Source organism: Hemisphaericaspora subhashii, assembly GCF_019202705.1.
Source record: "Hemisphaericaspora subhashii strain CBS 10753 chromosome Unknown scaffold1, whole genome shotgun sequence".
Lineage (NCBI taxonomy): Eukaryota > Fungi > Ascomycota > Pichiomycetes > Serinales > Debaryomycetaceae > Hemisphaericaspora > Hemisphaericaspora subhashii.
The window spans coordinates 340,390-354,218 of NW_026057214.1; the positions used below are offsets into that span (position 1 = coordinate 340,390).

At 35.8% G+C, this 13,829-nt stretch overlaps 6 protein-coding genes across 6 annotated transcripts; 5 read left to right on the plus strand and 1 right to left on the minus strand. All coding sequences in view use genetic code 12, as the record gives it.

Moving 5' to 3' along the window:
• Positions 1–122: 122 nt before the first annotated feature.
• On the plus strand, positions 123–1,601 carry J8A68_001301 (protein kinase; the record flags this gene model as incomplete). Its single annotated transcript, XM_049404941.1, has 1 exon — positions 123–1,601. The coding sequence occupies one exon, from the start codon at positions 123–125 to the stop codon at positions 1,599–1,601; it is 1,479 nt and encodes a 492-aa protein (XP_049265477.1).
• Positions 1,602–1,841: 240 nt separating this feature from the next.
• ERP5 (Erp5p) lies at positions 1,842–2,561 on the plus strand (the record flags this gene model as incomplete). The annotated part of the gene is made up of 2 exons (XM_049404942.1): positions 1,842–2,063; positions 2,127–2,561. 2 exons carry the CDS (start codon positions 1,842–1,844, stop codon positions 2,559–2,561), a joined length of 657 nt encoding a protein of 218 aa, XP_049265478.1.
• Positions 2,562–2,870: 309 nt separating this feature from the next.
• On the plus strand, positions 2,871–4,181 carry UBA4 (Uba4p; the record flags this gene model as incomplete). Its single annotated transcript, XM_049404943.1, has 1 exon — positions 2,871–4,181. One exon carries the CDS (start codon positions 2,871–2,873, stop codon positions 4,179–4,181), a length of 1,311 nt encoding a protein of 436 aa, XP_049265479.1.
• Positions 4,182–4,227: 46 nt separating this feature from the next.
• J8A68_001304 (transcription factor TFIIIC subunit) lies at positions 4,228–5,883 on the minus strand (the record flags this gene model as incomplete). The annotated part of the gene is made up of 1 exon (XM_049404944.1): positions 4,228–5,883. The coding sequence occupies one exon, from the start codon at positions 5,881–5,883 to the stop codon at positions 4,228–4,230; it is 1,656 nt and encodes a 551-aa protein (XP_049265480.1).
• A 186-nt stretch (positions 5,884–6,069) lies between these two features.
• Positions 6,070–7,512, plus strand: J8A68_001305 (uncharacterized protein; the record flags this gene model as incomplete). Its single annotated transcript, XM_049404945.1, has 1 exon — positions 6,070–7,512. The coding sequence occupies one exon, from the start codon at positions 6,070–6,072 to the stop codon at positions 7,510–7,512; it is 1,443 nt and encodes a 480-aa protein (XP_049265481.1).
• Positions 7,513–9,095: 1,583 nt separating this feature from the next.
• KIP4 (Kip4p) lies at positions 9,096–11,795 on the plus strand (the record flags this gene model as incomplete). The annotated part of the gene is made up of 1 exon (XM_049404946.1): positions 9,096–11,795. The coding sequence occupies one exon, from the start codon at positions 9,096–9,098 to the stop codon at positions 11,793–11,795; it is 2,700 nt and encodes an 899-aa protein (XP_049265482.1).
• Between the last annotated feature and the right edge of the window lie 2,034 nt (positions 11,796–13,829).

Sequence of the window (13,829 nt, forward strand, 5' to 3'; positions counted from 1 at the left end):
CTCGCGACTAATTGATTTGCTACCATTCGGCTCATCTAGCCCGCAGAATGAAGATAAAAAAAAAACTTCGCTAAAGATCATCTCATCTAGATCTACCTTTCTATCACCACCCACAACCCATCATGTCAACTGAAGAACTAACTAGACAGATAGAGGATACAGGTATCTACAGTTCATCCGATGAGACAACCGACTCAGACTCAGAAGATGAAACCTTCGCCAATAATAATAAATCATCCAGAACTTCCCATCCACAAATTGCACCCAAAACCCTTACTGAAAAAGAAGATATCGTCACCAAATATGCCGACAAGATCAAATTAGATCCAGTAAAGAAAGGTCCTAAAATAACCAAAGATAGAGCTAATCGAGCCACAGTAGAGCAAGTATTGGACCCACGTACATTACGATTCTTAGCTAAGATTATCAACAAGGGGATAATCTCCCGTATTAATGGATGTATCAGTACAGGAAAAGAAGCCAATGTCTATCATGGAGATAATGAGGATCCGGAATACACCCGAGAATATGCAGTTAAGATTTACAAAACATCCATCTTGGTTTTCAAAGATCGTGAAAGATACGTGGATGGGGAATTTAGATTTAGAAATACCAAAAATCAAAGCAATCCGAGAAAAATGGTTAAAGTATGGGCTGAAAAGGAATTTCGTAACTTGAAAAGATTATATATCAATGGGATTCCATGTCCTGAACCGGTCGAATTAAGGTCCCATGTCCTCGTAATGGAATATCTCACCAAGGGTAAGGGAGAACCTTCACCCAAATTAAAGGATCATCCATTTAAAGATGTAGATGAGATTGTTTATTATTATCATCAGATGCTATTCTATATGAGAAGAATGTATCAAGTGTGTAGATTGGTGCATGCTGATTTAAGTGAATATAATTCTATTGTTCATCAGGATAAATTATATATTATTGATGTTTCACAATCGGTTGAACCTGAACATCCAATGGCTTTGGATTTTTTAAGAATGGATATTAAGAATGTGAATGATTTTTTCAGTAGGAAGAAAATAAATGTATATCCCGAAAGATTAATATTTAAATATATAACTGAAGACAATCATGCTTTGGGGATTAATGATAATAGTGATGAGGAATTACTGAGATATTTGGAAGGATTACCATTGAAGACGGGAGATAATGATGAAGATGAATTACAGGATGAAATTTTTAGATCATTGCATTTGGTTAGGTCATTGAATAATTTGGATGAAAGAGATTTCCAAAAGTTTTCGGAAGGTAAAGTTGATACTATGAAGGATTTGGTAGCTCAGAATGAGTATGAAGAGGAAGAAGAAGATGAAGATGAAAGCTCAGAAGATGAAAGCGACGATGACTCATCTGACTATTCTGGAAGTGAGGATGAAGAAGAAGAGGACGAAGAAGGTAGTCATAAGAAGAAAAAGGAATGGGTAGATCGTGAAAAGGAACTTAAGGGTAAGAAACATGAAGATAAAGATGATAAGAAAGCAAGAAAGGAAGCAGCAAAATTAGCTAAACAAGAAAAGAGAAAGACAAAGATGAAGAAACATATTAAGAAGAAGATCATTAATAAAAGAAAGACTGCGAAGTAGACACTTCATTGAAGTTCATAAGAGTATATAGGTTGTTTATAGATACATATGGTAGCTCGAAAAGTAGGTAGTCGTGTAATTCGACACAAAATATTTTGAACACGCGAATTTCTTTCTCGCTTTGGTTGGGATTTTTTTTCACCAGTGTAAAATCAATAACCACACCCAATAGGAATACGGCAAGGAGTGTTGCAATACCCATATCCCTGTAAGAAACGTGTACAAACCAGAAAAGAAAAGATGATGGTGAATATAACCAGTAAATGCCTATTAGCATTATTAGCATTATTCCATATAACTAGTGCATTACATTTTTATGTTAAAACTGGAGAAACGAAATGTTTTTATGAAGAATTACCAGAAAACACTTTAGTTGTTGGTAAGATTGATGCTTATGAAAGAGAAGAAAATAGTAACGAATATGTTAAGAGTGCAAATTTAAAAGTTCAAATCACCGTTGAAGTATGTTCCTCTTTACTAATTTCAAACAACAAAGGAAAACTTATACTAACATCCATTATCTAGGAAACATTTGATGATGATCATAGAGTTGTTGATCAAAAATCATCTCCAAATGGAGACTTCACATTCACATCCTTAGATTCAGGAGAACATAAATTCTGTTTAACTCCAGTCTATACTGACAAGACTCATGGTAAAGTTCATCGTATCTTTTTCGATGTTGCTCAAGGTTCTGCTCATGATTATGTTGATTCAAAATCTACTAAATCTGTAGATGAATTAACTAGAAAGGTTCAAAAGTTATATGAACAATTAGATAGAATTCATTGGGAACAAGAAACTATGAGACAAAGAGAAGCTGATTTTAGAGATCAATCAGAATCAACCAATTCTAAGGTTGTTAAGTGGACTATTGTTCAATTGGTGGTTTTGATTGGAACTTGTGTTTACCAAATGCGTCATTTGAAGAGTTTCTTTGTTAAACAAAAGATTGTTTAAGTTCTTTACAATTGTCCTAGCTTCGGTATGAATTACTTTTGTATGTAGTGTTCTATACTTTGCGAGAAAATGAAAAATGAAACCTAAATAGATAATTTGTAATTCGCTTGATTATACTCTCTTGTAGTCATATGTGGTTATTCTCTAACGAGGTTACCCTCCGAATTGGGTTATTTCACTCTGTGTCAAAAAATTTCATACGTACGGCAAATGATGTCACAAACTTCCACAATAAAAAAATAAATTTCGCATCTCTCATCCCACTCATCATCATCATCCTACTTCTTTTCCCATCTCCAGCACCATATCATGTCAGACCAGTCAAAAGAAGACCTCCTTGCTTGTATCCGTGAACTAGAACTAGAAAACTCTCGACTCAAAACAACCACAGTCCCCCCAACCCCAGTTGAAACCACCTATCCCCAAATCGATGAGCATTTTTCACTAGATGAATATAAACGATATGGACGACAAATGATCGTTCCCCAATTTGGCAGTCTTCCATCCCAAATCAAACTCAAAGACTCCAAAATCCTAATCGTCGGTGCCGGAGGACTCGGCTGTCCCGCATTGTTATACCTCTCCGCCGCGGGAATAGGAACGATCGGGATCATAGATGATGATATTGTCGATATCTCAAATCTCCATCGACAAGTCTTGCATACGTCAGACATGACGGGGGTGCATAAATGTGAATCAGCCCGGAGATATATCGCCAAACTAAACCCCCATGTCAAAGTGGAAACGTATCCTTTCAGATTAGATAATGATAATGCGTTTGAAATTGTTGGGAAATATGATTTGGTTTTGGATTGTACTGATCATCCCGCGATTCGATATTTGATAAATGACGTTTCTGTGATCTTGGGGAAGACGATCATAAGTGGATCGGGGTTGAAATCGGATGGACAATTATCGATCCTAAATTTCCAGAATCAAGGGCCGTGTTATAGATGTTTTTATCCACAGCCACCATCTCCTGATTCTGTTACTTCGTGTTCAGATGGAGGGGTGATTGGACCCGCGATTGGGATTGTGGGGGTTATGATGGCCATGGAGACGATCAAGGTCTTGACTGGTTTCTATACCGCTGAGAATTTTAATCCTTTCCTTTCGATATATTCAGGATATCCACAACAACAAATCAGGGTATTTAAGATGAGAAAAAGACAAGCTGGATGTGTTGTATGTGGGAACACTCCGAGTGTGACTAGAGACTTAATTCAGAGCAATGTGATTAATTATGATGTTTTTTGTGGAAAGGCGGTACAGAAACCTATAGCTCCTGAATATAGAATCCTTCCAAAGGAATATCAATCTAAGGTAAACAGGGAACATGTCTTGATAGATGTTAGACCCAAGGAACAATTCGCTATTACTAGTTTACCTAATGCGATTAATATTGAATGGGATCCGATCTTTAGAAAAGCCGATCATATTGAAGAACTTATTCCCCATGTTTCCAAAGATGATCCAATATATGTTGTTTGTCGATTTGGAAATGATTCTCAATTAGCAGCTCAGAAATTGCTAGATCAGGGATATACCAACGTCAAAGATATTATTGGGGGTATTAATAGATGGAGTGAAGAAGTTGATAATAAAATACCAAAATATTAAAACATTATATAGAAATACAAATAGAAATAATAATAATACAAATTCTTTATAAACCCTTAGGATCTAATCTTTCTACAATCAACAATCCCGAAATAGTACCTGCAGCATAAACAGAACTTCCAATCACATTTTCATTCCATCCCAAGGCCGATATCGCCACCTCTGGGGGCATAAACGAAGGAGTCATCGGTGATTCAACATCACAACTCTCATATCCAGCCCTCAACACAAACGACCCCGCCTTCACCTCTCCTGCTTCTGTTCCCTCCGCCAATTCCAATTTCCATAACTTCAACGGAACAAGTACTTTACTAGTAATCTTCCCTCCCTGTAAATGTCTTCTCGCAAAATTCAACACCACAATATCCCCATTGGCAAACCCAGTTAGGTTCAAAGGATGTCCCAATCTCTCACCTAGGACATTACAACTCACACTCGCAGACGCTTTAAGCAACCCCAGAGCAGTCTCTTGTGGCACTCTTATAAAACTATATCCCGTTGCATCATGGGATGGAGTGACGCCAAAACAACGTAATGCGTGATTGTAGGAAGGTGGGGTGGTTGATTTGGAAACGAGGGGGGAGCAGAAACATTGCGTGGGGTCGGTGTAGTCATATGCCATGCATTGCGTTGAAGCGGAATTTATCACGATGAGATATTCGCCAGGTGCATAGTTGGCGGCGAGGATGGAGGTGATTGGTGCATCGGAGAAGCGGGTTCGGTAGGAGGGGAGGGTTGGGTTGGTGTCGGTGGAGTAGTGGGGGTGGAAGGGAAGGATGAATTCGGAGATGTAGCCGTCGACACAACCTATTATGATTTTATCGATGCTTAGGAAATCAAAGCAGGTAATGTTGGAATTTGGATCAGATTTGGTTCGTTTGGTGGAATATGTCAGGGTGTAAGTATATGATGATTTGTTCACTATATTATATTTGGAGGGTAAAGATTTGTTGATTTTGAAGAGATGAACATCCCCATCTGTGAATGCACCAACAAGAACTCCTAATGTGTTTCCAGTAGTATGAAATGGAGCCCATTTTAAATCAGAAACCGCACCCATAGTGGTAGTTATCAAAACATTCTCCAACAGAAATTCATTCTCTTTAACATCATATTTCCAGATCTGTATACACGAATTTATACCTCTTTCATTGGAAGATTTACTATACATGCTCAATTCAGGATTGTTTATACTATCCAGTATCCCCTTAGGGTTATTGATCACACCAATTGCTAAATAGCTCACCCCAGATTCATCATCAAGCGGATTAGGAAGCCATTTAAGTGCCGTAACTTGTCCACCTGGACTAACTATCTTTGCTTTCCTCTTTGCAAACTCCATCAAATCAGTAACATTCTCATCCAATTTCAAATCAAGTTCTCCCCCATCCCCATTAATAATCTTCAACCCAATTTCATTATGAAACCTAGATTGAAAATATCCCTCATCAACCAGCTTAAGATCCAACTCATTTAAATTCAATTGAGATTCTTCAATGGTTGGCAATTCGTTAAGGAAGTTATCTTCAGTAGTATATTTTTTCACTTTTGCTTCATTGACATAAAATAAGAATCTTTCCCAATCAGTTTTATAATTTTTAATTAATTCAAAATATGATTCATCAGTACCGAAATAATGTTTGAATCGATTTCTATAAGAAGAATCTCTTCCTGTTTTCCAATAAACTTGTTGAGGTGGCATTGCAACCGATGACTTCTATTGGTTTGTTTACTTTCTAACAGTGGTGATGAGATTTTTTTGTTGGGTGGTGTTCGAACCCCATTGAGATGCGAAAAGAAGAAAAACAAAAACAATACAAAACCCACAAACTTATTATTCATAGGAACCTCATTAGGGCTACAACACTTGGGAAAGCAAAAGAACAAAATGGAACAGACACCTGAGCAATCGCCACCCCCATCAACCAGTTTAGGTCCATCATTAAGTCCGAAACATAAAAAGAGAAAACCAGTGGCTTTAGTAGAAGATGATTTCTTTTCCCTTAGTTCATCAATGTCAGATATAAGAAAACATAAGAAGAAACATAAGAAACATAAGAAGCAAGGTAAAGATGCTTCATTCTCAGCTAGCCCAACAATATCTGACCAACGCCTGTTTTCAACAGGAGAAATGTCACTGCCTCTGTCTTTCAATGTTCCTGGTAATGATGATATTAAATCGATACCTGCACTGGCAGATATTCATTCGACCTCATTGACAAAGAATTCTGATAGTATAGCCACCGTTGTGGATGAAGATCTAGAAGTAATTGAAGTTGTAGAGGTTGGAAGAGCATCAAATGCAAGTATAATAATAGATGATGAAAATCCATTTGATCAAGTTGAAGCAAGCGTACCAATACGACATAATTCAAGTAAAGACGATGACGATTTGGATTTCGATTTTGATTATCTCGATTCTACCATACCCAAAACAACAACAGCCACAGCCACCACCTCCACCTCCACTACGAAAACCACTACAACAACAGAGTCAGGTCCACCTGACAAATATGACTTCTCCGATGCCAACGAGAAAAAACGACGCTATATCATCCGTATCACCTCCAAACTCCCCCTTCCCTCCGACTTCGCCACCCCCATTGAATTTGGAACCAAAGGACTCAAGAAATTCGATAAGATTCATAAATCAATCCTATCCCATTTTCGCACCATATTCGCCCCCCAATTAGAATCATTTTATTTAGATCGATATTCAACTGAATTAACTAATTTAGTCTGGATTGAAGGAAAAACATTAATTCAACCATTTTATACCCCAAAAACATTTCGAATTCCCCCACCTGCTAGTTTTAATCATTTGATTGATGATGTGAATGCGATGGAACCTACTATTGTCAGTTGTTTGTTGATACCCAGGGAGAATAGTTTGCTGTTTTTGGGAATATATCCTGAATTCCAGCCGAATGCTGGGGTGGCGGATTTGGAGGATCAACTTGATGAAGATCAGGTGGAGCCGGTTATAGAGATGAGTTATCATGCTTCCAGTGATGATGATGATGAGGAGGAGGAGGATGAGGATGACGTCGAAGTGACCGCAATAGACGTTGGTGAAGACAATGATGAGGAGGAGGGTTTCTTTGTTATTGGATTAAAGGGGAAAGATAATAAAAGAATTGAAGTAAAAGTATCACCTGAAACTAAATTACGTAATTTATTATTACATTATTTGAAAAAGAAAGAAATTGATGAAAGTACAATATCTTTATCACTGGCTAAACTTATTTTTGATGATGAAGAAATGAATTTAGATGATTTGGTTAAAGATACTGAACTTGAACAAGATTTTGAAATTCAAGTTGTACTTTGATTCGTTGGCTTGTGTGTGTGGTGGGTGTCATTGTCTAATACACGAGCAATGAAAGGTTCAAAAGTTGGCATAGTAATGGCTTAGAAGAGCTGAGCATGTGATGATGACTAATAAAGACAGTGATAGATGTAGATAGAAAATAGAGATAATATATAGATGACTCAAATTCTACACAGAACTTCCCACAGTAGATGGACAAAAGCAGTCATTTGCAATAATTCTCATCCTTTAAATAGGTCTTCTCTACTAATCTATCCCAAGAGCAATACATCTCAATACTAATTGCTCGTTTCTATAAATACATTTTTGAGTAACTTCGTCAATTCGTCAACATTAGCCTCATTGTTGGTTGTGAACCAAGAACAATATAATAATAAGAAAAAAAAAGGTTGCAAAATCGTAACTAACCGGGGCCGGAGCGGTTAAAACCAGAAACCCTTTGGCATCAAGACAGCAATCTACCAACTATCTACCAACTACTACAAGATTAGTTGCAATAGATACTCGGTAGCATTAGAAATAATATCCAGTGCCATTTTTGTCCCGAATAGCTGTAATCACAGAACTTTACCTCCACCAAATCCATATCAAACTTCAGCATTTGTTTTGTAACTTTAGAAACCCTGTTGCGGAAGCAGCGAGATGTAAGATTATGTAGGGCTTTGAGGGGTTCTAGTTCTGACGGAGGGGGAGGTTCCACAATACATAATTAAACAGAATTTTATCATTAACAATTATAAAGCAACTTAAACTTCAATTCATATAATTAGTACATCAGTTGGGGGGATTTAGAAGTTGTTAGAATTGTTTGTATAATTTAAGAATTAACATTTCGATTTATTGGTTCTGGGCTCCGTTGAAAGAAAGCTTAAATTATTTAATAATTATTATTTATTTGAATCGGTGTTTCAAAAACTATAATTCATTGGTTCACCCCCTTACAAAAAGGCGATTGTCAGAACAGCATTTGTAGTTAACATGTTACAGAACAATATGACATATACACATATTGAAACTAATGAGAGAAAAGGTGTAAATAAACTGGTTAATAATTTTTAATGATGTTTTACATTTTGAAATAAAACAATAAATATATTCTTGACGAATGCTTCTTAATGCATAAACATCGTTGGTTTTATTTGTTAAATTAAAAATTGACTTGACCACCCCATCATTAATCACTATCATCGTACCAGCTGGTAAATGATCAAATTCTTTAAATTTATTTCATACTTTCTTTTTCTCTCTTCAAACTAATCAATTCAATCCAATCAGTTAAAGGTGTTTATTTGTTTGTTGTTGATTGCTGTTTGTGTACCTTAATTCATCACACAATAACAATCTTTGTTTCACTTTTTTTTACAACCAAAAAATTATTAATTATAAACTTAATAAATTAATTTATTTTGATTTCGTTTAAATAAATAAATAAATTCTTGACTTATTAATTCAAAAAACTTTTTTATACTTTTTTAGATCAATTCCTCCAATTGATCCCAAGTGATTGTTGTTTATTAATATATTCATCCTTCTGAGTAGACTCAGACTAAATCCCCCTCCTCATATTATCAATAGACGTTTAAATGTCAAGCATATTCTCCAAATCAATTGACTGGGAAATATCATCACTTACTAATAGCATTGATTTTTCCGATACCGAATCTTTATCAACCAGTACAACCACCACCCCCAATTCCAACTTTAATATCTTAAGTCCCACTCTGGCTACTATATTAGAAACTACCCATGGTAACCACCTGCAACAATATGAAAAAAATCAACATGTTAAAGTCCTATGTCGATTCCGACCTCCCTCTCCCTTTGAAAATAGAAAAGGTAAATCAATAGTTGATTTCCCCAATACTGAAACTGTCACATTCAAATCAAGAGATTCTATTAATAATTTTGTATTTGATCGAGTCTTTCAACCAGATTCTTCACAATTGGATATCTACCAATTCTCAATCTCGGAAACGGTGGATGATTTATTGAATGGTTATAATGGTACTGTATTGGCATATGGCCAGACTGGTTCAGGGAAATCATATACTATGCTTGGAGACATTGATAGTCCGGAAGAACGAGGGATCATACCTCGAATTGCTAGTGAATTGTTTAAATATATTGAACAAGAAGGTGACGAAGCGGTAATGGAATATACCCTTGCTGTCTCATTTATGGAGATTTATATGGAGAAGATAAAAGATTTAATAAATGTTAACAATAATAATCATAATGATTCCGTCGAATCATTACAAATTCATGAAGATAAACGAAACGGAATATATGTCAAGGGACTTTCACAAGCATTTGTCAGTAGCGAAGATGAACTCTTGGATATCTTAGCTAATGGATTAAAATATCGGTCAACATCTTCCACCAATATGAATCTTGAAAGTTCTCGTTCTCATACCATTTTCCAAATCAAACTCATTCAAAAACATATTACTACTGAAGTCATCAGACGTTCTCATCTCTTTTTGGTCGATCTCGCTGGTTCCGAAAAAGTCGACAAAACAGGTGCCCAGGGACAAACTTTAGAAGAAGCCAAAAAGATAAATTCATCCTTATCAGCTCTTGGAAATGTTATTAACGCATTAACTGACGAAAAGTCGACCCATATCCCATATCGTGATTCTAAACTTACAAGAATCTTACAAGAATCATTAGGAGGGAACTCGCGAACATCATTAATCATTAATTGTTCCCCTTCGTCTTTAAATGACCTTGAAACTTTATCAACCTTACGATTCGGAATGCGGGCTAAGAAAATCAAAAATGAAGCATGTGTCAATACCGAATTGGGAGAAAAAGGATTAAAAGAACGTATTGCCCAATTAGAAAAGATAAACGTACACAATCGAGAATATATCCAACAATTAGAAACTGAAATTGCATATTTACGTTCCGATAATGCTATCCATTCCGCCAGTAATACCAACCGACAAAGAATTCCCCGTCGTGTTAGGTCAATCAATAGTATGGCTTCAACGGCTTCATTGGGCTCAACAGCAACATTCCAATATCCGGGGGCATTAACATTATCATCCACACCATCTCGATTACCAGTCCTTTCATCCAGCACCCTCTCCACCATCTCAATAGAACCCCGACAACAGCATATGGTGGTGGCCAATGGTTCATCACCTAATTTACAAACCATGAATGAAGAATTAGATCGTCGAGATAAAAAAATCGAAGAATTGGAAAATACAATCCTAAACCTCAAAATGACCAATCTTAAATCTTCCCACCAAGAAGAATCAAAATTATTTTCACTTGAAAATACCCTACATACAATTGGAAACAAACTTGCCGAAGTCGAGTTGATAAATATAAACCTTCGAAAACATTTATTAATCAGTGAGAAGATTATTGAAAGTCGGGATAATAAGATAAATAAATTAAAAGTTGCCCTTCGGGAACAACAAGGAACAATTGGGAGGGAGTCGAAGGTGTTTAGGGATAAATTGGAACTTATTGGCCGGAATTTGGAAGAGTTGAGAAAGGATAGATTGGAGGAGCTTAAATTTAGGAGAGAAAGTATGCTTTCTATGACTAGTGGCAGTGTGAATGGTAATAAGATTAATGAAAGTCTGGAAAGCGTTGCCAAGAATGATAGCAATGATACCCATTCTGATAATCAGACACAACAAAACAGTCCTATTAAGAACACCAAATTCAACGACAAGAAAAAGAGCATCGAAAGTAAGAACTACGAAGGAGATGCCGAACACGAAGACGAAGACGACGCTAGCGACATTTCAGAAATCCATCCCGACCCCGAACTTCTAGACGACCACCCTGCATCCCCCGTCAAATCCATCAAATCCATCACATCCATCCAACAACAACTCAGTCCAGAACTGAATTATACCCCAAAAGCAAAATCAATCCAACTGTTCGAACTGGAAAAATGGGGATTTGCCATGAATCAATCCCGACGTCTCCCCCCACCACCTCCAAGAAATGCCGCCACTAATCAAGCTTCAATCGATGAATTAGAAGCCGATATTATCAATTTCGAGCTGGAATATGTCACCATTCGTGATTTTTTGAATGAAAGTCGTCAGAAAGGATTAGCAGGGGATCATCCTCATCATTCATTGGCATTGGATCGGATCGATACGTCGCTGACGGCGGAGATGTTTGGCGGAAATGGTGAGTTTGAAAAAGGGACGGCGGAACAGGTGGTTATGAAGGGGAAGAGAAAGAAGACTCCGTCGTTTGGATTGAATTTAAAGATTGTTAAACCGTTGAGAGGTGGAAATTCTTCTCATTGAATGGATATTTATGAGATTATTATTTTTTGCATTTTTTTTGTAAAGTAAGTTAATTATTAGATCAAGCTTTTTATTCCTGTTTTTTTATAGTGTGATATAGAGTAATTTTAAGTTATATTTATAAGGCCACATCAACAGTATTAGGATCGAGAACCAATTACTATGATTCCACATGAAAGATAGCAAGATTCTAGAATGGAATGATGAAATAGGAAAGATTCCCGAAGGGTCTAAAAAAAGAGTGCGTCATGTGAGAATAACGGACGGAAGAACGAGTCGAAAGTATAGCCGATAGAATACTTCTAGTTGCAGATTAAATTTGTGGTATTCTTTTGTAGTCATTTCAAAGCCCAGTTGTATCTAAAAATAAACTCAATATAAAGACGCGTGGTGTAGTACGGTACTCGGAAAATGTCACAGAAATTGTCATTTTCCGTGGTTTATAAGTGTGATTGTTTTTGTTGCAAAAACACCACATCAGCATTCTGTCAATTTCAACGCTTTAACACAGTTATTCTATTGAGAGACATATTCTATTGTAATGATTTAATGATTGTCTCTCGGCATCTAGTTTCTCCATTGAAGTATCGGGATGTTCCCGTGGTGGCTGTGTTCCTCCTAGTCCTGCATATTACAAATGCTTATTAAACAGCAATGACTTTGTAGCTTTGATGCATATTTGGACTTCTTGTAGTTAATGAAATAAACTTTTAATGATCTGGGTGTTTGAATAATGTTTCAAGTAGGGGTTTTGATTAATGAGTAAGTTGGTATTTCAAACCGAGAGTTGGCAGCACACCAATTGTGGGAAATGAAAAATTTTTAGTTATTAGCGAAAAAATAATGCCACTCTAAAAAAAATAAAAAAATAATTAATAGACGCGTCTTATATTTATTCCTAATTAAGCTAAACAAGCAAGCTATTTATAATACCTTCCTCAAGACCAGGGGATTGTATTAAGATAAAAGATAAGCTTGGTTGTATTCAACAAGCCATGCATTCGATGAATAGAAGTTTATAATATAGCATAGCTGGTTTGCACTAAGCAAACGCAACACGTCTAAAGAGCAAGTTAAGGAATCATCTCTTGATTTTGTGTTATGATAAATTTTTCATTTGTGTTTGTTATGTTTGTTTGGTATCCAACTGATTACTAGGGTACTCTGAAACACGAATGACATCTATATTATTATTACACACACTATATTTTAATAATCCAACGAGTACAAAGAAGAAAAGAAAATAGATCTTGTTAAGTGTGCAAGAGAAGAAATTTATTAGTTCTGCATGGAATTGCATTAAGACTTAGGCTTTAATGAAATGAGTTTCTTATAGTGGAGGGGAATAAGTCAAATTTATATGAAGTCTATTGTAATGAGTTTAATCCAAGGGGAAGTCTGTCTTTGTTTTAGCATATGTCCATTTTTCAATTTAATTATAATTTTAAAGTTGGGCGAATGAGGAAGTTATATTACATATTATTTTGTAAATTGAGGATAAATTTATTTTTTATTTTAATTTTTAAGATTATTTTTTTTATTTTATTTTATTTTCTTATTTTTTTATTTTATATTTTTCTGTTAATAATTTACTTCTTCCGTTTTTTTTTTTACTCAGTATTTAATAATAAAGTTTTTTTTATTTAAGGGAGATTCAAAGTTTTATCTTTTGATTTTCAATTTGCTCTCTCTCAAATTCAATTTATAGCCGCCCACTTCCTCCACTTTCGTTTTTTTAAAAGAAGAAGAAGAGAGATTATTACTGGGTGTGAGACAGAAAGAGACAGACAATAGTAGAGTAGAGAGACCTTCGTTAAGAACATTATTTCCAAACTTCATTTTTTTCAACGTACATAATTCACTGGGGAAACGGGCAAGGCCGATAAAGAATATAATACTCCAACCCCCCTTCTTATTTCAACAAACGTTTGGAATATCATAAATAATACTTTGATTGATAAAGTTATTATTTCTCGGTTGCATCGAGATTTGGAGCTAAAATAAAGGATTTTTCAAAAACGGGGTTCCCCATCC